Raw genomic sequence first — 20,541 nt, forward strand, 5'->3', positions numbered from 1 at the left:
TTTCTTTGATGCATGGATGAGTAACCCCTTGTAAGTAGCGTATCTAGCAGTGTAAGTCACCTTGGTGAATAAGGTGGGTGAGCTAGTAACACTGCATAGTATCCATTGTAAATTGCTTTGGAGAAAAGCATCTGCTAAGTGAATAAATGTAAATGACTACAACATACTTTAAGTAGCTGTGATTTTACTATCATAATATAATGCAAATGTGAAATTCTCTTGATTTCAATGAAATGAGTAAAATAACACTTGAACTGCAATTACTGCCAAAATGTGCATATATAATGAAAATAACAACCAGCTGTACCAATAAGGAAGAAAAATTCTTTTCGGTATAAATAAAACAAATTCAGGCTTTCAGTTTAACAGTTCCTTCAGACATAGCTGTGGCTTATCCATGTGGATTTATTCATGGCAAAGCTTTGCTTTTCCAAGCAGTCAAGTGTAGTACCATAGAACAAATATAATCCTTTAGATTAGTGCAAGGACAGCTGGTAGCATAGTGGTTAATGCTACTACTGTTGGCTCTAAAGGTTGCAGGTTTGATCTCCAGCTCTAGTAGAGGTGAGCAAGGTAATTACTCCAGTAAAATTACCCAGCTATAAAAATGAGTAGACAAATATAACCTTAACATTGTCCTCCGCTTTGGCGAAAAGCCTGAGCTAAATGTAACATAATGGCAGTTACTCTCGGGTTAGAGATCCTGAATTTGTCCATAAATAAAAGTCACTGGTCTCTACTTCAAGTGTTGCTTAGTACCATTTAATTTTGCCAACATTAACCACTGGCATATTAATTCTGTACACCTGTCCAGGTTACTAAGACTTCAACTGAAAAATTTAATATGAGGTAGCATGGTGGCAGAGTGAGTAGTGCTGCTGTCTCACAATACCTGGGTGGTGTGAGAGGACATGGGTTTGATTCCCACTCAGTCTGTGTGGAGTTTGCATGTTCACCCTGTGTCTGTGTGGGTTTCCTCCTGGTGCTCTGGTTTCCTCTCACAGTCCAAAGACATACTGGTCAGGTTTACCCATAGTGTGTGAGTGATAGAGAGAGTATGTTCCACTGATGTATGGATGAGTAACCCAGTGTAAATAGTGTATCTAGCAGTGTAAGTCACCTTGGTGAATAAGGTGTGTGAGCTTGTAACACTACATAGAGTTCATTGGAAGTTGCTTTTGAGAAAAGCACCTGCTAAATAAATAAATGTAATACCCAAGTTAACTGGTTCTGTTACCCCTTTTTAAATAGCAAGAACTCTGACATTTCATGCACCTCCTTACTTGAAGAACCTCAACACCCCTCTTGTTTGAATGTACCTGTCATTAGCACCTGGCTGCCTGTGACATCCTGCTGACCAGAGAACAACATAAAAGTTAAAGCAACAAAAAGCAACTCTGGGTGCAACATCAAGCTATCCATTGACTCATTCACTAGTTTGGGAATGACATCTCCATCACCATGCCAAGTGAGCCAAATATCCAAAGGAACACTGAGAATTTACTAGGCGTGAAGTCCAGTGAAGCATGTGCACCCAAACAAAACGAGGCCCCCATCTTACAGAAATATGAGCTTTAAATGGCCTTAATTCATCATAAAGGGCACAGGAACCCTTCACTGAAAGACAATCTATGAAAGACTAACCTTTCTCCTTTTCTGCTTTTCATTACCTCATATCTGCACCATATCTGAGTCCTCCCAGTCAAGCGCAGCACCAAATACCCCAAAAACATCAATAGCGTTTGAGTCAAAAAACCATCTGTAATTTAGTTCACTCATCTATAATGTGTGTGCGCACATATGTCCAGGGATCAAACACTGAGCTTTGCTGCAAAAGACATGAAATTCTTAGAAATGAAACATTTAATTTGATGGAGTTGATTAAATGTTGACTGTCACAGGGGCAGAGATGCCAGTGTGGAAAGGTCTTTTGAACAAAGTAACTGACTGACACCAGTTGCTCTTACTGGTGACAGAGACAGGATCCACTGTCTACCCCATGACATGGGTGCACCACACACAGTCCACTGCGGGCCTTTGATTTGTCCCAGAGCTGCCTGGCAGCCACTGGATTAGAGCAGGACCTGGAGGAATGAAGCACGGAACCACAGAAACTAGATCCTGCATGCTGGCGTGCTGCTCTCAACTGCTCTCTATCTGGGTTCTTGTCCTCCATGGCTCCACCATAGCCTGTGGTGTTTAACAGTACATGGTTGAATGCCATTCAGTGCTCAGGTGAAGGTCAGAACCACTTTCCTGGCTCCAGGTTCAGCAAACCTTCACGATAGCAGTCAGCTCAGCTCTGTGTGTGGTCTGAGAATGAGGTCAGTACAGTTTGTCATTTGCTCACAAGCCTTCAGGACACATCCGCTTCAACGAGACACAATTGCTTTTCTATGCAGGGCTCTATCTACACACATCACTGTGATTCCGTGGTATCGACACCTAGGGATCAACAACCAGGAGAGCTTCTGAATGTCAGAAATGCTGAGGCAACAATCATCCCGCATTTCCGAATCCTTGTTATTTTTTTCCTCTAGACTTGCTGCAACACACCGGACGGGAACAGGTCTCTCAAGATCCTTAGCAACTACAGGCATTTGACACTCTTACGCTGACAAGCGTGTGGCTCTCTGACAGCTGGTGCCAGTCAGAGAGTCACCACGGGAGTATGCAGTGGCTTTGGTGTCTGACCATGGAGATAAAAGTGCAGGACTGGCTGGGACTGCTAGAATGGTGCCAGCGTCCCCCTTTGTCTGCTGAAGAGTGGCTCGTCTCCAGCGTCTCTTTCAGCTGTTCGCTGAGCTGTGAGAGAAGGAACACATTCTATAAACTCTAATGCTCCACGCATTTTTCGCCCTTGTCTCGATATTACCCGTAATTTTCCACTGTTTTTCTCCTTTCTAACCCATATTCTCCACACCCTCATTCTCTGTTCCATCCCCATTCTCGATTCCAGTCAAAACTTCAGTGTTCAGACCACCACAGCAGAACCACCATCTGCACAGTCTGCAGAGTTGCACGTTCCCACCTTCTGCAGATAGCATGTAGTGTTAGTGGTTAATAAAACTGTCCCAGTGGTGCAGCGGTATATAATGACGTGAAGGTACATAGGAGCAAAGATACATACGATAAATTGGGAATCTGTGCTTAACTCAGGACCACGGACAGCTACCAAACAATTAAACCATTAACTGAGGGATTTAGTTTTTATTGAAAAATTACTTTACAGGTTGCTTGTATAGCACGTAAAACAGTGTCTTAGGGTCTGAATATGCTCTCCACCAGGTGATGGTATTGTGAATGGGGATAGATAAAAAGTGCTCCTATTTGCAACGATTCATGTCCATCATCGCTCACACTAACATTGTTTGTGATTCCAGCCATCAATAAGGTGATCATCTATCAGTCATTAAACCCATTTTGAAATCTTTACCATTTATCTAATAGTATCTACTAGGTTAAGACTTTAGTGTGCAATGCATTTTAACTATTTTATAGCTTTTTGTATGCTACAGACTTCAATTCTTAGGATGTATGAAAAAATATGCTAGCATGCAATTTGAAAGACTTGTTTGTTTGCTGTATTAAGAACCTTGCTTCTGTCAGTATTCAAGAATCAGGATTCTTTCCAATGATTTCTGAGCCACCTGCACTTCATAGTTCCACTTTTCTATCTTTTTCCTCTAAAGCCATTCTTGGGAAACTGACAGTCACTATAACGCATTCGATCAATAGCTTCTCTCCTTTGATAGTTGCACCAGTCATTGGCTCTTTTACATTTATTCATTTAGCAAACACATTTCCCCAAAGCAGAGGGTATGGTGGTGCAGCAGGTTTGGCCAGGGTCTGCTCTGTGGTGGGTCTGGGGTTTGAGTCCTGCTTGGTATGCTTTGTGGCATCCTACCTGGGGTGTGTCCCTCAGCCTTATGCTCTGTATTGGTGGGTTAGGTTCCTGCTTGGGACAAGCAGTTGTAGACTGTGTGTGTATGCTCTCTCCAAAGTGATGTACATCTCATAAAAAGTACAATGTGTGCATTACATTCTCAGAAAGGCAGATGCATGGTTCTTAAGTGCAGTTAGTTTGTGTTTTTCCCACCATACGAACCCATGCTCATCACTCGAGTACACATCTTTTCATGCGTAGACCCAATTCTACACGGTCCATGCTTTACACAGGCTTTCTCCTCTGCAGCACTCTCCCTCTTTGGCCACTGTCTTCCATAAGTTCTCCCCTTTGAAGCCCCTCCCTTCTATGGCCCATGCCTTCCCAAAGCTCTCTCATCTGTTGCCACTCCACTTCATGGCATTTTCTCAGTAGCAGTTTTGATCCCACGGTAATGTGTGTGAATTCCAAGGGTTGGCCGCAATAATCCCTCTGAAATCCCCTTGACAATTCCGAAGACCACACAGATCAGTAATGTGGTTACTATAACCAGTACTACAAGAAAGCCAAGTCTAATTTCATAACTTTTAATCTAAACAGTACATAAAGTTTATATACACTGGTGCTTGAAAGTATGTGAACTCCCTGTGTCCCTTAGTTTTACCACATAATCATTATTTAATTGGAACCAGTCTTTCTCATCTGACGTAATAGGTGTGTAATGACCAATTCCATGTGTTGATTTCGAGGAATTCATGCGTGTTGTAATAAAACAGAAATAGTGCAAGTGCAAAAATTTGTGAACTCCAAGTTGCAATGGTTAAACCAAGTATGTAAGCAGGATCCAGCATGTAAACCTCACTGGTAAATTGGTAATTTTTTCATTTTATGAATACATTTTATGCCTGTGTTCAAGCGCTCTGTCACTGCATGAGAATAGTGCTCTATAAAAATAAATTGAATTTTATTACCTTATTTTTAAGATTCAGATTTTATGAGTTTAATATCTTACACTAAAATAATGACCATCCCTATAGGGTTCACATACTTTCAAGCAGCATTGTAAGACCAACACGAGGATAATAAATCTAACCAGTCCATCTCCATTCTTACTACGATAGTCCTCCCAGACTGACCCAGTTACCCCTCCATTAACTGGTAGCCCTGTCATGTGGGTTCCTAACACCTTTAAAAAGGGTTTTCATTGAAAGGAACACGTCTGCCTATCACATGCCTTATGACAAAATTGTCTCTATTCACTCTGCAATGAGTCACAGCCCTGTCACAGTGCCCAGCCTACTCACAGTACTAATAAATGACTAGTTTATTCATATGTTTCAGAATTCCCAGTGAAGGCTGATGACTGAAGACCAGTCCTCTCTTGATTCATGTGTTTTGGTTCTGTTGGACCAGTCGATGATTTTTTTCCTTTTGCTAGCAAAAGGATGTTATGATGAAAATGTGAAGTGTTACTCTAGTTCACTCCAAAAACAAAAGGGTCCTTATCCTTATAGTCTGGCTGGGGTCTAACATCCAGTATGCATCATTCAGTTCCTTCTAGATCATCAGCAGAAAAAGTGAAATATGCTATTATGCCTACAGAAACTGTTTGTAAAACTTCCCATGTCTCCCAAATAATTATGTAGGAAGAAGTAACCAGTCCCTATAATTTATTCATAGATTTTCTTAAATGTCTCAAAATTATGTTAAAACAGACTTTGAAGAATGCAGAGCATTTTCTGTGGTTTAATTTATTTCAATAATTGCTGGCAAAACATTACCATTAGTTGGAAAAAATTTAAAGTAAAAATTAGCATACCTGTATGTAAGGTAGAGGTTTCACAGCAGTGCAGCAAGTAGTGCTGTTGTCTCACAGCACCTGAGTGGTGCAAGAGGATATGGGTTTGATTCTGGTTCAATCTGTGTGAAGTTTGTGTGTTCTCCCCATTTTCACCATGGTTTCCTCCAGCTGCTCCAGTTTCCTCTCACAATCTAAAGACATTGTAGACAAACTGTTGACTCTAAATTCTTAATGTCTCAATTCATGTGATGAACACTGGTGCATATGGTGAAAGAAACTAACTGTACTTAAGAATCATGTCTGAAACGATGTCTCTTTCTACTAATGTGATGCAGAAATTGTATTTTCTATGAGATGTACAACGCTTTGCAGAAAAGTGTCTGCTAAATGAACAAATTTAAATGTAAATTGCTCATACTGCGTGAATGTCTGTGTGATTGGCCTTCTATGGACTGAAGTCCCTTCAAGGCTGTACCCAGCCTTGCACTCTGTGCTTTTGGGACAGGCTCTGGACTGTTACAACCCTGAATTAGAGCAAGTGTTTATTGAGAATTAATTAATTAACGAGTAAATGATATTTTGTATAGATACAGAAAGGTAGTGGGCATAACAATGTTTTTATTTATACTGAGGAATTATTTCACCTGGCATCCAGTACCAGGTATACCTTACTCTGGGATAAGCTCAGGAAAAACACCAACCTTACAGTGGTAAAAAAGTTATTAAAAATAGGAAAGTGTGCACCCCATGTATGCATCAAAACAAAACAGCATTCATCACATTTAGTTGCTTAATATGAAGATTTTTTTTTTTTTTTTCAAAACCGCTCATCCCAGATGGGGTCGCGGGGAACCGGAGCCTACCCGGCAACACAGGGCATATGGCCAGAGGGGGAGGGAACACACCCAGGACGGGACGCCAGTCCATCACAAGGCACCCCAAGCGGGACTCGAACCCCAGACCCACCGGAGAGCAGGACCCGGTCCAACCCGCTGCGCCACCGCGCCCCCCTGATATGAAGATTAATTTAAGGAATTTTCTGTAACTCCTGAAAGATCTTTCCTAGTTTTCAAACTATAACCTCTATGAATATCAATGAAACTAAAATGTCTCATTAGATTTCAATAAAGTTGATGCCTCTAAATTTTTGTATCTCAGTGGATCTTGCTGTAGCTCAAGTTTCAAGGGATTTCAGGATAGCTACCAGCTATCATCTCTACGGACCATTCACAAACCTTAGCGAACATCACTCTGTGGAATTCACTAACAAGTACATTTTACATTTAATTTTTTTAATTTTAGGTAAGTGACAGAATATATACACACATAAATCTTTAACCCTGTAAAGAGGTTTTAACCCAGAAGTTTTAACCCCAACAAAGCTCTTCCATTTTCCTTTATGGTATTCTAATGGATCCATTTATTTTTACAGCTGGGTGGGGCAACAGCTGCATGACATGGTGGGGGCCACAGACAAGTGTGCCAAGTCTCACACGTGAACCCGGACTGTGGCGGCATGCTGGCCTTTGACCTGCCTGTGCTTGAGGGAGAACAGAGCGACATCTAATCTCAACTATATGCCCCACACCAGCCCATAGGGACCATCTCTATAGCAGAAGGGCCTCTTCTCCTTTCTCTTCATGCTCTCTGCCCTTCTGGTGACATTCTTTTGAACCTCACTTGTAATCTCTCTTTTTCCTGCCTGTTTGGTTATCTGTCCTTGCACTTCAGCGTCCTTTATATCTGACTGTCTCAGTGGAACCTGTGTCATTCCCTGGCCAGTAGATATCCTCCTATGTATAATTAAGTACATTCAATATAGATGGAATCAGCAGATTATGGAATAAATAAGTTGTATATATTACAAGCGGTTCTGAAAATGTGTGTGTGTATGTGTGTATTAGATCCCAAAGATGCCATCTCACCATAATTAACTATATCACAATGTCTCTTATCCACTGTTACATTTAGTTTTTGCCACATTGTATATTCTCTGTGTAAACACAAAACTGACCAGTCAGTCAAACCCAGTGTTAACATTGAAATTTCTAGTTGTGAGAACCAACAGTGTCTGAAATTTGATAATAGAAATATCACCCCCACCTGGAATGTAATACTGACATCTTTCAAAACAGGTGAACCACTGTGACTGGACTTGTTACCTGATACCTCCAAAATGTTGGCTGAGATGAGCCTTATGAATCCACTTGGGGCCAAAAGCAAGGGTTCTTTCTGATGTTTGGGCATTCATAGAAGTCAACTGTGGAAAATGAAACTATGTCCTGGTGGAACAAAGTCAAGTATGAGAAAATATAGTTGTTTAAGGGCCGCTTGATATTTGCTTTGCACATTTGAGACAAACATTTCAGGAATCAAAACCTACAGACAATTCCATCCTCCTTCATGCAGTTCCATTCAAGCAGCATTTATTGTTAAAGGTCAGAACTTAGTCATTACAAGCACGGTCAGCATTTAATTAAGACTGTCAGTGTTAACTCAGAACCAAGAAAGTCAGTATTTACATAGCACTAGGATAGTCCATCAATTGCTCATCACTGGAACAGCCAGAAGGACAATAACTTGTTTATGCAGTTGCGCAGCTTAGAGTTGCGAAGGTGAGCAACAGTATGGAAGGGGAGCTGCGTGTCGTCAACATGAGATAGTTGGGCGGTCTGCCAGTTATGACAACACAGCTTATATTTAACCCCACACATATCAATGGAGAATTAGAAGCCTGGAATTCACTACGAAAGGAGTGTCATCAAATGTCATCTGGATCACTGATGGTCACGTGGCGCAATTTCTCTACTTCATGTCACTATTATACCACTCACAGTGAGCAACTGAATTAAGTCCAGGTCCACCAGCTGAGGAGAAGGGTATGTTTTGTGATCTCAGCCATAGTGAAAAGTTAAGCAACATCCTTAACAGAGGAAAGTAAGATTTAGTATCCCACTATCAGAAAAATCCATTGCATAGAAAACACACTGAGATCTGGTACTGAGAGACATCTCACTCGATGTTTGCTGGTCTGCAATTTGGATTTAGCTGTAGACTCGACCCTTTCGAGACTGTGCAAGAGCACTTACTTCTAAAGAACTGATACATGCTCCTACGAGATGAGGGGTTAATCAGTAGGAAACATGTTCAACAGTCTGTCAGGTATGATGATAAATCTCAATAGAGACAACACCCAAACTATTATGAATTATCTATTTTTAAAATGGAATCTGAAAGTGATTCCAGGATGGATCAAAAGTTTGCAGTGGCAGTATGGAATGGTTTCACTGCAGTCAGAAAGAAAATATACTAAATATTGTTGGTTTATTCCAGAAGTCTAACAATATATGGTTTAGAAAGGCATGTACTTACTTGCAAACCATATTGTGAAGTCCAGAGATCTATGCCAAAATCCACCTGTAGCGATGATCATGTCATGTCAGTTTTGGATTTAAAATGTCAAAACTGGGATTAAGTAACTGCTCAATAACTGGCTAACGCCTTCCTTGGCTTTCTGTTGAATGAATCTGTATTTAAACATCCTTCTTTTACGCACATATTGCACAATCCTGAGAGATCAACAGTTGTACAAATGAAAGTGCACAACATCTCTGTATGTACAGTATGTGGACGGAGTGCAGCTGCCCAACAGGTGCAAGAGTCCAGAAGCCAGCAGTTCCTCTCACACCTCCACAGGGCACAAGGGAGGGGACAGAGGTAAGGAGCAAAAACAATCTCGGCAAAAAAAAAGTAACTGAGCTCCTGGCCACACATTCCCACACGCTGACTATGGATTACACAGACAACACAATCGACCTGCAGCTGAATTTGTTGAATAGTTCAATGTTTCAGTGACAAGCTCTTAACCTGAAGACTCATTTGCATTGTGTATACGGCTTTCCCATAGAAATAAACCACCTGTGTGACTTGGCTAATGAATGTGAGGAGGCTGTGCTGTGACCTGTTCCACCAAAACACTGGTTGCCATCCAAACAACTACCTTTGTATAAAGCATTTTTCTGTGGTGGTTATTACTGATAAAAAAGCATAGACAAAGCAAATGACTTACCATCTTTCCTGTCATTCTAGATCCTAGAGCTATTTGTAAAGCTCAATATCCTCCTCCCATTCCCCCCACCGCACCCAAGGAGAAACAGGAAAAGCATTAACATTATAAAATAGACAAATTATAAAAGGATTATGGAGAAAGTGTAAATCAATATGACCTGCAAACAGAAAAATTTGGATTGTTGGTGTACAGGCGAAAGTTTGAAGATTTGGCGGTACATGTAGCACCGGGGTCTTGCTATGAACAGCTGGACTGGAGTTCACCACAGCTGTCAGGGATGTGCACAGGACCATTATAATAATAACGACATCATTTCATAATTGTACACAGCACACTATCCACATCAACCAGGAAGGTCAAACATCTTTATCCAGATTTCACAATAATTTTGACATAAACTGGGAAGTAAACTCTTGCTTATCATCTGGATGGCCATAAAACCTAAAGCGTCAAGCGGGGCAAAACCGAACGGAACGTTGTTTAACGCTCATTGATTGACTAATTTTATTTTAATCACAACGTATCTGTTTTTGCTCTATATACGTTTAACATGAAACCAGGTTTGCTTTGTCTGCGTTGAGGTGTGAGTGCGAAGGTGAGCCAGCGGTTGTATTTTGTGACTATGTGACAGTTGTAATTCGAGTCAAATGTTCTCAAACGAAAGCGGACACCTCCTGGAGAGGCCTAAAATACCGAAAACATGCATCGCGACACAGCCAGCTTATGTGAAACATCTTCCGCGAGGCGTGACACCCCGTGCAGTGGTGACTCGATCCTCGAGACATCGTCCTGGAGTCCTGCCTGGCACTCCCGCCACAGGAGAGAGGCGACGGCGCGCGGACCGTGCGGGCGCGCGCGCGCGCTCACCCCCACGGCTACCGTGCAGCTGTGGACGGAAGAAGAGGCAAAGAAATAAGGGGCTGCCGGAGGACGGGCTCGCGGAGACGTCAGGGCTCTGGAACCTATAAATCTACCTCACTCTCTGCATCTCCTGGCAAGAGGTTGGGCGGGGGGCAGCCGCGCGCCACTGGTCTCTAGACTCTAGTGATGACCAACAAGTAGCCGCGGACACCTCTGTGGAGCATATTACTCGGAGACACTGGGACTCTGGAGTTACAAAACACCCTGTCTTTGGCGCAGAATTAAGAGTTTCACATCGGTCTCTTAGTGTGGAACCAGTTACTAGCAGTGAGTGAAAGAAGTTTAGTCCTGGAGTGCGGATGCTCGTTTTTGCAGGCTGGTGCTGGAGAGAAACCGGTGGATTGTTTTTGTTTCACGTCACGTGTTCCTTCGAGAAACGCAGCTCTAAAAGTGTTTTCCTAATTTTCACCTTTTTTTTAAACTGTTACTCACTGGATGCCTCATTATGTCTCCTCGCAGTTTCCGACGGTGAATCTCGCTCACACACGTCCCGCGCGGATCTCAGCAGCATCCGGCGTTTCGCGTGAGTGAGCTGCCGGGCGCGCGCCGAGCCCCGCTCCACCACCGCACCTGTGGATTGGCGCGTGGCGTGGGCTTCTTCAGCTCCGCGCTAGACATGCATTGACTGCGCTGTGGGACATTACACGTCGCGTGTCCGCACGTGTCAGTATCAGGAGGACCGAAGGCGAAGCAGAAGGTTTTCGCTTTAGCTAACAGATCAGATGCTCGTCTGAAGAGTCTCTCTCCTTTGCAGTGGCTTTCTGGAGAATTCAATGCACACACTGTCTGTCTGGATTTGTTGGACTTCTGTAGCGCTAACGGTTGGTCTGCATGGGACCAAATTTAAGGTGAGCTGAAAATTCTCACTGACCCGCATGTCGGTCCACACACGATATTCTCTGCTCTTCTGACTGGATGTGGATGCTTAAACTTTTACTTGAAGTTTGATTTAACTGAAGAAAAAAAAAACATAATAACAAAAGCACAGTCTAACTTTGACTTTGTATTCTACCTTAGAGACTCCTCCAACTACGCCTCCGACGCGTGGGTTAACTTACAGGTCCTTTCTTAAGTTAAGGGGAAACCACTTGGCGCGCGATTCCCGCGCTTCAGGTGCAGCGGCGGAGTAGTCGGCGCGCGCGCCATCCGCTCGCGTTCGCTTCGTCAGACTGTTTTACTCCTTTTATCTACACGATGTGTAGAAAAACTGTGCTGAAATACGCGTGTATTTAACTCGTTTGTCCGGAAGAACCACGTTCCCGAGATGTACATTTGGACCAGTGGGTAAATACTGCACTGTAACTGGCAAAAATCATCACAATTCAACTCACTGGTCTCCAGAAGAAATTAACCCGCGTTTTACAGATTCTTAACCCCGAGCTTTTTAACCAACTTAATAACGAACCCATGTAACTTTAAGAACTTTAAGAACTTCAAGATCCTCAAATCGCTTCATCAGCAGTCAGTCCGCTGTTCCCACAATTTTTAGTAAATTCATGGTTTTATGTGGAGGTGGATTATGTGGGACAGCTGCTATAGTGTAGTGGTTAGAGCTGCTGCCTTTGGGCAACATACCCAATTGCTGTGGTAAAAAAATTACCCAGCTGTAAATGGCTAAATACTGACTGTAGGTTGATTAACATTGTAAGTCTCCTTGGAGAAAAGCTAAATAAATTTAATATTTAAAACACCTCAGGAAAATATCAAGGTAAATCCATGAGACAAGCAACGCCAGGGCTGTCAGTAAGGAGCGCTCTACAGAGACTACTTTTGGCACTGACTTCATGAATTTCCCTGCCATGTAAACTAATTACTGGACTAAAGCTTAATCGGCAAGACAGTTAATTACTGTTCCTAATACAAAAAAGGAAAATGTTACATTCATTTATTTAGCAGACGCTTTTCTCCAAAGCAACTTCCAATGAACTCTATGTAGTGTTATGAGCCCACACACCTTATTCACCGCAGTGACTTACACTGCTAGATACACTACTTACACTGGGTCATTCATCCATACAGGTCTGGAACACACACTCTCTGTCACTCACACACTATGGGGGAACCTGAACAGCATGTTTTTGGACTGTGGGAAGAAACCAGAGCACCCGGAGGAAACCCACGCAGATACGGGGAGAACATGCAAACTTCACACAGGCTGAGCAGGGAATCAAACCCATGTCCTGTAACACCACCCAGGCGCTGTGAGATAGCAGCGCTACTCGCTGTGTCATTGTGCCACTGCTCATCTTTGTTCATCTTTTTGTTGTAATATCGGTACTTGTCAGACACTTTTGTCAAAGTTTCATTCATTTATTCAGACACATATTTAACAATAACAGTTGAAGTTAGGTGTGAAGGGTATTACAGTACACGTACAGCTCTTCTGTGATGCAAACTTACTCTAATTTGTTATGTTTTAAAATTAATTTTAGAAACTCTGACCAAAAAGCTAGATTCTGGAACATGTACTGAATTAGCTGGAATACTCCTTTACAGCAGCTCATGTGCTGTTACAGCAAGCAACAAAATATAGTTGCATTAATAAAAGTACGAGGGGGGCGTGGTGGATTGGACCAGGTCCTGCTCTCCGGTGGGTCTGGGGTTCGAGTCCCGCTTGGGGTGCCTTGCGACGGACTGGCGTTCCGTCCTGGGTGTGTCCCCTCCCCCTCCAGCCTTACGCCCTGTGTTGCCGGGAAGGCTCCGGTTCCCCGCAACCCCGTATGGGATGAGCGGTTCAGAAAATGTGTGTGTGTGTGTGTGTGTGTGTAATAAAAGTACAAACAGCAGTACTCCTCAAAACTGCTAAAATGGAAAAAGAAGCATTTTCTTTGGTCAGAGGTGTAAAAGTGTAACAGGTATCATTTTAATGTTTGAGACAGTATTTGTCTTGTCTCACATTCAGTGAAACGGGTTTCAAAAGGGATGTCTGCTCATTTTCATCCAGCACTGAATCTGGAACCTAGAGATGAGACCGATCCGCATGGCACCACCATGACCTACTGTCTTTCATTATATACTGAATAATGTACCTTGGCCTACATGCAGAACACAATACTAGTTACATTAGTCTTTCTAGATAATATAGACAACAATACTGTGCTAATTTTAAAGTCACTCGATCAAAATGTAACATTTATAATCAGTAATATGTTATCTCATTCAAATTATAGTCTATGTGAGCTTTTTTGTTATGTCACTGCCTTTGAATGTTAGGTTTTTTTTTTTTTATCACAGTTTGCTGATGCTGCCACTAGCACCATACAGTACATTTATTAATTTATATGATGCTTCTCTCCAAAGCAACTTACAATGTTAAGCTACATACAACTATTTACTTCTTTATACATCTAGATAATTTAGGGTAAGTACTTTCCTCAGGGGTATACTACAGCAGTCAGTGAGATCTGAACCAGCAAAGGCAGTAGCCCTAACCACTAATTCTATCAGCCATCCCCATACATCTTGACAGTGTACTACAAGCTTCTTTGTTCTGCTGAATGCCAAATTGCTATACTGCAGCACGCATCTGTTTGCTCTGAGGTTTTAATTTCTCAGATATACAATGAAATCCATATTTGGTTGTTTACAGGTTTCTGCAAAGGAATTGGGTCTAAAATGAAGTTATGGGATGTGTTGGCCCTGTGTGTGTCGCTGAGTGCCGTCTCCACAAGTCCCCTGTTCCCTCGCCTAGCAGCAGCACCAGCAAAGCGACATCACTTCCTGGAGCAAGTCCTTGACAGTCCGCTGCTTCATGTGGAGGAGAGTGCTGTGGGTGAGGAAGATAGGCTGGAAAACCAGTGGCAAAACCAAGAAGACCTGCCGGAATTGTCCATCAAGGAGCTGTGTAAGAGAAGGGGGTGTAACAGCTTGTACACATCTAGTCTCAGTGTCTTTACTCATCTTCAGTCTCTACTAATAACTTCACAGACATGCAATACAGGCAGACAACCAATGTGTAAAACAGTAGTAGTGGCTGAAACCCATTTCCATCACACTTATCACAGAAGCTGAAAGTGTACCTTGTAGATGTCCATAGATATCAGAATTGCGTATGGCTTTGTAAACACACAGGTCCAGTTGATGTTCAGGGCAGTAGGGCTGCATGACTGGAAAATACTAAATATAGAAATGCTTGTTAGGGTCCAATTGTGCAGCTCCAGTAAGATTGAAATTCTCACTGAAAGATGAACCTATAGGCCAAATTACTGAAAGGTTCTGTGGAGTGGAAAACGTGGTCCACCTTCTGTTCCCTCTAGGGTTAGACTGCCAGAAACCTCTCACAGTTCAACCCTTTCCCACTGTGATATAGAAGAGGAATGCTGTATCGGGTGGGTCTGTGCATCCGGTGTGATTGCCGCAGGTCATGAGATCCAGCAGTGATTGTGTTACACACCAGCAGGCATGACCAGAGATGTGTTGTGGTTTGTTTGTTTACCTCAGTCTCAGCATCTTACAGACCATGCATCTCCTTTGTCCTGTCTGTGGAACACACCTTGTGTTGCCAAGGAGGGGAAGAAAAAAAATCTACAGTCTTCCTTTGTGCCAAAGTATTGCACAGAAGTGGAAACAGATGGAGATCTGAAGAAAAGACGCACAATGCTTGAAAGGGTCTCTACCTAATTCAGATGGAGCCCTCTGTATGTTTATGTTCATTTTAGCAGCCGTAAGACAGGAATTTCATTTGTTTAGAAGAACCTGGAGCGATCTTGTTCCAGCCAAGTTGCTTGCCTGCGAGGTTCTTTACAAGGAATGGAACATTTGACAAACTATTCTTGCCCCTTTCACATCTAGGAAATGACACATTATTGCAGGATCTGTGGCCTAAGACCTGAAAAAAGTGTGCAGGAAGTGCTTTGTTTTTTTGTAAGTTAAATATGTCCTTTTTGAGCACATAAAGAAGTTCAGTTTCAGTCATCTTGCACAAAACTTCAGCTTTCAGTTTGTCTGTAAGTGCATGAAATATGGAATATGAAATATGAGTGTGGAACAGCAGAGTATATGCAGGTAGGTGTCAATGGAGTTTTGTTGCTGCTTTGACTCATGCCTGCTAGTAGGTTCAGAGAAAATAATGCATCCAGCATCCAGTAATACACACACATTGCTTCCCCAGCCACACCTGATACAGTGTGATGACCTTGTCAGGTGCAGAATCTGAAGGATCATGTTGCCATGTCAGATGGCCAAGGGATGGCTCAAATTCTGACTCCTTATCTCTGGAGACAATAGGTCTCGCCCACCTCTGACACAGCACAGTCAAGTGTCAAAAGAACCATTTGTGAAAGAGAAGCTTCATGGCCTTGTCCCACCCACTAGCCTTCTGACTCACACATGCTGGGCACACGGTAATTAGTGGCTAGATTTGCTGAAATTCCAGCAAGACATTACATTTTCATTTATTCATTTAGCAGACAAAGCGACTTCCAAAGAACTCTATGTAGTGTTATCAGCCCACACACCGTATTCACCGCAGTGACTTACACCCCTAGATACACTACTTACACTGGGTCACTCATCCATACATCAGTGGAACACACTCTGTCACTCACACACTATTGACGTGTAATTCTTAAGTAAACTTAGTTTCTTTCCACCATATACACCAATGTTCATCGCATGAGTAGGTGCATAAAACTCAGGCTACTGTCTATCCGCACATCTACATGAGAAGAATGCGTGTCGGGAAAAGCGGTAGCAACAATAAACGTACCCAAAACATGACAAACTCCAGCAATGGACCACCAATGCAAAATATAATGCACAATAACATAGACATAACAGCTTTATCATATATGTGATCCTTTTTAAGACTTTGAACACCCTATAATACACGTTCAAGTGTAAGTGGTATTTCGCTGAAATAAAGTTCTTAAAGAACTGTAAGGGTTTTGAAGACAAGAATCCATTTTGGGATGCAGGCTGATGACTAATGCAAGACTCTGTCTCTTACAGACACAACCAGCCCCTCATACCCTGGGCAGCAGGAGGACGTTATGAGTTTAATCCAAACCACCATCAGCAGAATGCGCAGGGCTTTGCAGCAGGATGTCAGCTCCCGGGCAAGGACAGAGCGTGGCAGACAGAGGGATGCTGCCAGCAGGGACAGGAAGGGCAGAGGCCGAGGGGAGAAGAGGAGGGGGAGGAGTCGAGGGGTAAAACCAAGGAGAAATCAGAGCCATGGCTGTGTCTTGAAGCAAGTGCACCTAAACGTGACAGATTTGGGACTGGGCTACTGGACCAAGGAGGAGCTGATTTTCAGGTATTGCAGCGGTCCCTGCATTGATTCAGAGACTAACTATGACAAGATCCTAAATAACCTGACCCACAACAAGAAGCTGGACCAGGACAAGCCAGCTCGGACCTGTTGCCGCCCCATCGCTTTTGACGATGACCTCTCCTTTTTGGATGATAACCTTGTGTACCACACTCTGAAAAAGCATTCTGCCAGGAAGTGTGGTTGTGTGTGAGGTCCTTTTCAGAAGCAAAAGCAGCAGAAGATAGAGATGAGACAGAAGTGCATTGAAGATTCTTGCGAGTCTGTTTAGGAAAATGGAATCAGGCATGTGTAATCCTGGGCTACAACCGACGTCATTGCCCTGGGCCTCCCTACTGGATTTCTTTGTCAGAAACAGTTTTCTTCTGCCTGGTACTCCTCTGTCATTAGAATGTGTAAACAAAGCATGTGAAACAGGAAAGGAATAACACATACTGCTACTCATACACACACCCCTGCTCTGAAGATGGTGCTATTGAATTACACAAGGAATTATGGGACTGCACACATTCATCAGGTTCAGCAGTCAGCGGGTGCTGTGGTATGGGCGCTTCCTGGGTTGTAGAGCCAACTAATGCACGACCTGACTCAACCTAGGCACGCTGCTCTAAATTTATCTGTTTACATTCAAAATCAGATTCAAAACAGCCCAGAAATCTGACCGAGATGCATCTACTCAAATTCCTACATTTTTAAAAAAAGATGAAAAATGTATTTATGATATAATTAACTTATTGTTATTTATTATAGTCCATTTTATAAATATGAAAATGTTCTTGTTTTATTTATTTGAGCTTTTTAACCTAAATGGTGTTAACGTGGAAAAGGTGGAAACCAGGTTGATTATCTAGCCTCATACAAACAACATGCAGTTAAATTTGGTGTATCGTTTTTTTTGAGAAGATTTGTACAAAAATGCCTAGAGCACAATGATGATTCAGACGACACACAGCCGCACAAGTCTGAGTGTCAGTTCAATGCATGACATTAAATACAAGAGCTGGACCATTTGCATTAGGGGGAGGGGAACAGACAGGGTTGGAGCAGAAAAATGCTGGACAGAATATTATCTTTTTAAACTGTTTATGTAAAAAATACCCTGATCACTCCAGTAATGCCACTTCTTTAATTAGTGGGATGGAATATGTTTGTTTAGCATTGGGCTGTTGGTCTCCTGCAACATCCAGTGGATCCCATGATGGTGATGGACCCTTCTAGATACAGTCTGGAAGTTTGTTCATAATCTGCCCCATGGTTTGGTCTTTGACAGCAGCGTCAACTCACAGCCTGCGGCAAAGTAGACAAACGACACAGAGCTCTTCCCAGCACTACATCAATAACACACCAGTGCCCTGTAGGACAGCACACTCCCAGGACAGGTGTGGGACATACTATCCCCCTGTGCCTTGCGGCCCCCCAGCTCTCTGTCCTTAGGTTGCAATGGCAAGACTTAGTGGTTTCTGTCTCTGTGACCTTTCACATTCCAGGGTCAGCCTGAGCAGGTTATACACACAGACGTGTGTCAAACACACAGAACATGTCACTGCTCCTGCCCCCAGCATTATCTTCTAAACACGTAACCTCCTAACTGCATGCATGGCCACTGAGCGTGCTGTCCAATCAATAACATAGGACCACCGGCACCTTGATGCACAGAAACGAGCACACGAGGTTTCTGTAACACTCACTGACTGGTCAAGGGAACAGGGTAAATAGCACAGTCCTGCCTGTCACATATGCAGACATACACAAAAAAAACCAGACCAGAAAAAATTGGGATATTTTTGTTCAGTTGTGTCTTGTTTTTGATACTGATAATGTCATAAAATTTTTTCAAATGAGAATAGCGTGACAAAATTCTGGGTGTCGACGCCCCACCAAATGACTCCTATTCCCAGGTACCTGTGTGATGTGTTGCTCAGGTGTCTGTGTTGTCATGTACGTGAAGCGTGTGAATTATTGCATGATAAATTATAACCGACTGCAAGGTGTGTTCCACCAAGATCGTGTACACAGTGAGACACCATTGAGGAGGAGCCTCAATAACTCATTTGTGTAAAAGAAACAAAGTTCTGTAGACTTTATTTTTGTAATCATTTTATAACTTTTTATGAAATTAAACTTGTTTCTATCATTATTCCAGGCTCTGCTCTGTAAAAATGCATGGTATTTAACAGAGTGGTGTACTGGATGACAGGAGCTGTGCTCACTGTACCTGACATTTAAGGCTGTTTGGAATGATTCTGTGGGGCTCCAGGGAGCATTCCTCCTCATGTGGAAAGGCCCCAGACTCCACAAACCATAGTACATTGTGGAGGGGGGGGGGGGTGGGGCGACATGCTGGATTACAGAGCACAGTTCCGCACCACTTTACTCTTTCCTGGATTTGAATTCTTGAACCCAGTCCCAGGCCCCTCCTGTAAACACTGATGGGTTGTAAAAGGCACTGCTAGCAGTAAATCTGGGGACCCGGGAAAAGTTCTTCCAGTGAGGGACAGAGTGACGTGGATACACCAGTGAAGCACTGTTACAACAATTGAGACATCACTGCCAGCTGCCGTCCGAGGCCTGCTCAGCTGTGGGATGAACTTCGTGTCTTTGCGGTTGCCAAAACTCCACCTCATCTCATACGAAGAGAAATCCAATTTTCAATCAGCTACGTCTTTTACCGAAATCTAATCTTTTGCCTAACCTGTACATCCTTTTGGAGAAAGTGACCTATTTTGCGAGCTCTATATTGTGCTTGCCTTCCCTTATGTTATGTCATTGTTACAAAAAGTTTTTTTTTTTTTTTTAAATAATGGCTAAACATATCTTCAGTGCAACCACATATTGATCCATTTTTACAGGATTACACTTTTTTTGTGCTCCATTAATATAGTACCTTCTGTAATGTGGGACTGTTCTTAAACGAGGAATAACTCCTACAGTGGATAAACATCAGCTGTGTTAGCCCTTAAAATGACATTAACAGTGCAGATATATCTGCGTATCCTGTAAGACGACAGGATATTAAGCCCTCCCATGGAACACCAGGGTCTGAATACTGACCTCTGCCTTCTACCAAATGCTTCCTATCACTGGCCAGTCTCCAGCTGCTGGGCTAGCCTTTGCCGAGTTGGGAGGGGAACGGTCCCCTGTTGACATATAGGGCCATGTTGTGGCCTCAGACCCTCAGCATGGCCTGTGCCCCTTGCTCAAGCCAGAGAATGACAGCAGTAGGCATGGAAGTGCTATGACATCACCTAGACCAGCATTCCACACTGGTAACGGACCCTGTGCTGACTGCTGACATCATCACTCAGAATAGGATCCTCTGGATTAGGTTTAGGGTGGATAAGCAGGGTTGCATTACCTCGTATTACGGGTTGTGGGTTTTTTCTAGGCCTTTAGGGCTTTTCTTTGCTTGGCAGACTGCAGGGCAGGAACCGTTCCAGATTGCAGGTTGCCAGAGAGCTCACAGAAGGCATCCCAAAGGTCACAGCCACACTCCATGGATGAGAAGGCAGCCAACATCAGCCACAGGTCCAACCCTGTAGTGTGGTCTGAGAAGTCATATCAGGGACTGAAGACTATAAGCATGATTATTTACT

General features: G+C 43.0%; 1 protein-coding gene across 1 annotated transcript; it reads left to right on the forward strand.

Annotated features, from left to right (window-relative positions):
- Positions 1-14,280: 14,280 nt before the first annotated feature.
- gdnfa (glial cell derived neurotrophic factor a) lies at positions 14,281-17,162 on the forward strand. Its single transcript, XM_018751681.1, has 2 exons — positions 14,281-14,521; positions 16,627-17,162. The coding sequence occupies exons 1-2, from the start codon at positions 14,293-14,295 to the stop codon at positions 17,139-17,141; spliced, it is 744 nt and encodes a 247-aa protein (XP_018607197.1). The 5' UTR covers positions 14,281-14,292; the 3' UTR covers positions 17,142-17,162.
- Positions 17,163-20,541: the final 3,379 nt, after the last annotated feature.

The sequence above is a fragment of the Scleropages formosus genome, chromosome 6 (genome assembly GCF_900964775.1).
Source record: "Scleropages formosus chromosome 6, fSclFor1.1, whole genome shotgun sequence".
Classification (NCBI taxonomy): domain Eukaryota; kingdom Metazoa; phylum Chordata; class Actinopteri; order Osteoglossiformes; family Osteoglossidae; genus Scleropages; species Scleropages formosus.

What these genes read in the sequence shown, in the direction of transcription:
- gdnfa (XM_018751681.1), top strand. Translation starts at nt 14,293, where the DNA reads ATGAAGTTATGGGATGTGTTGGCCCTGTGTGTGTCGCTGAGTGCCGTC. An exon ending in ATTGTCCATCAAGGAGCTGT is followed by an intron (nt 14,522 to 16,626) that starts GTAAGAGAAGGG and finishes TGTCTCTTACAG; the next exon opens with ACACAACCAGCCCCTCATAC.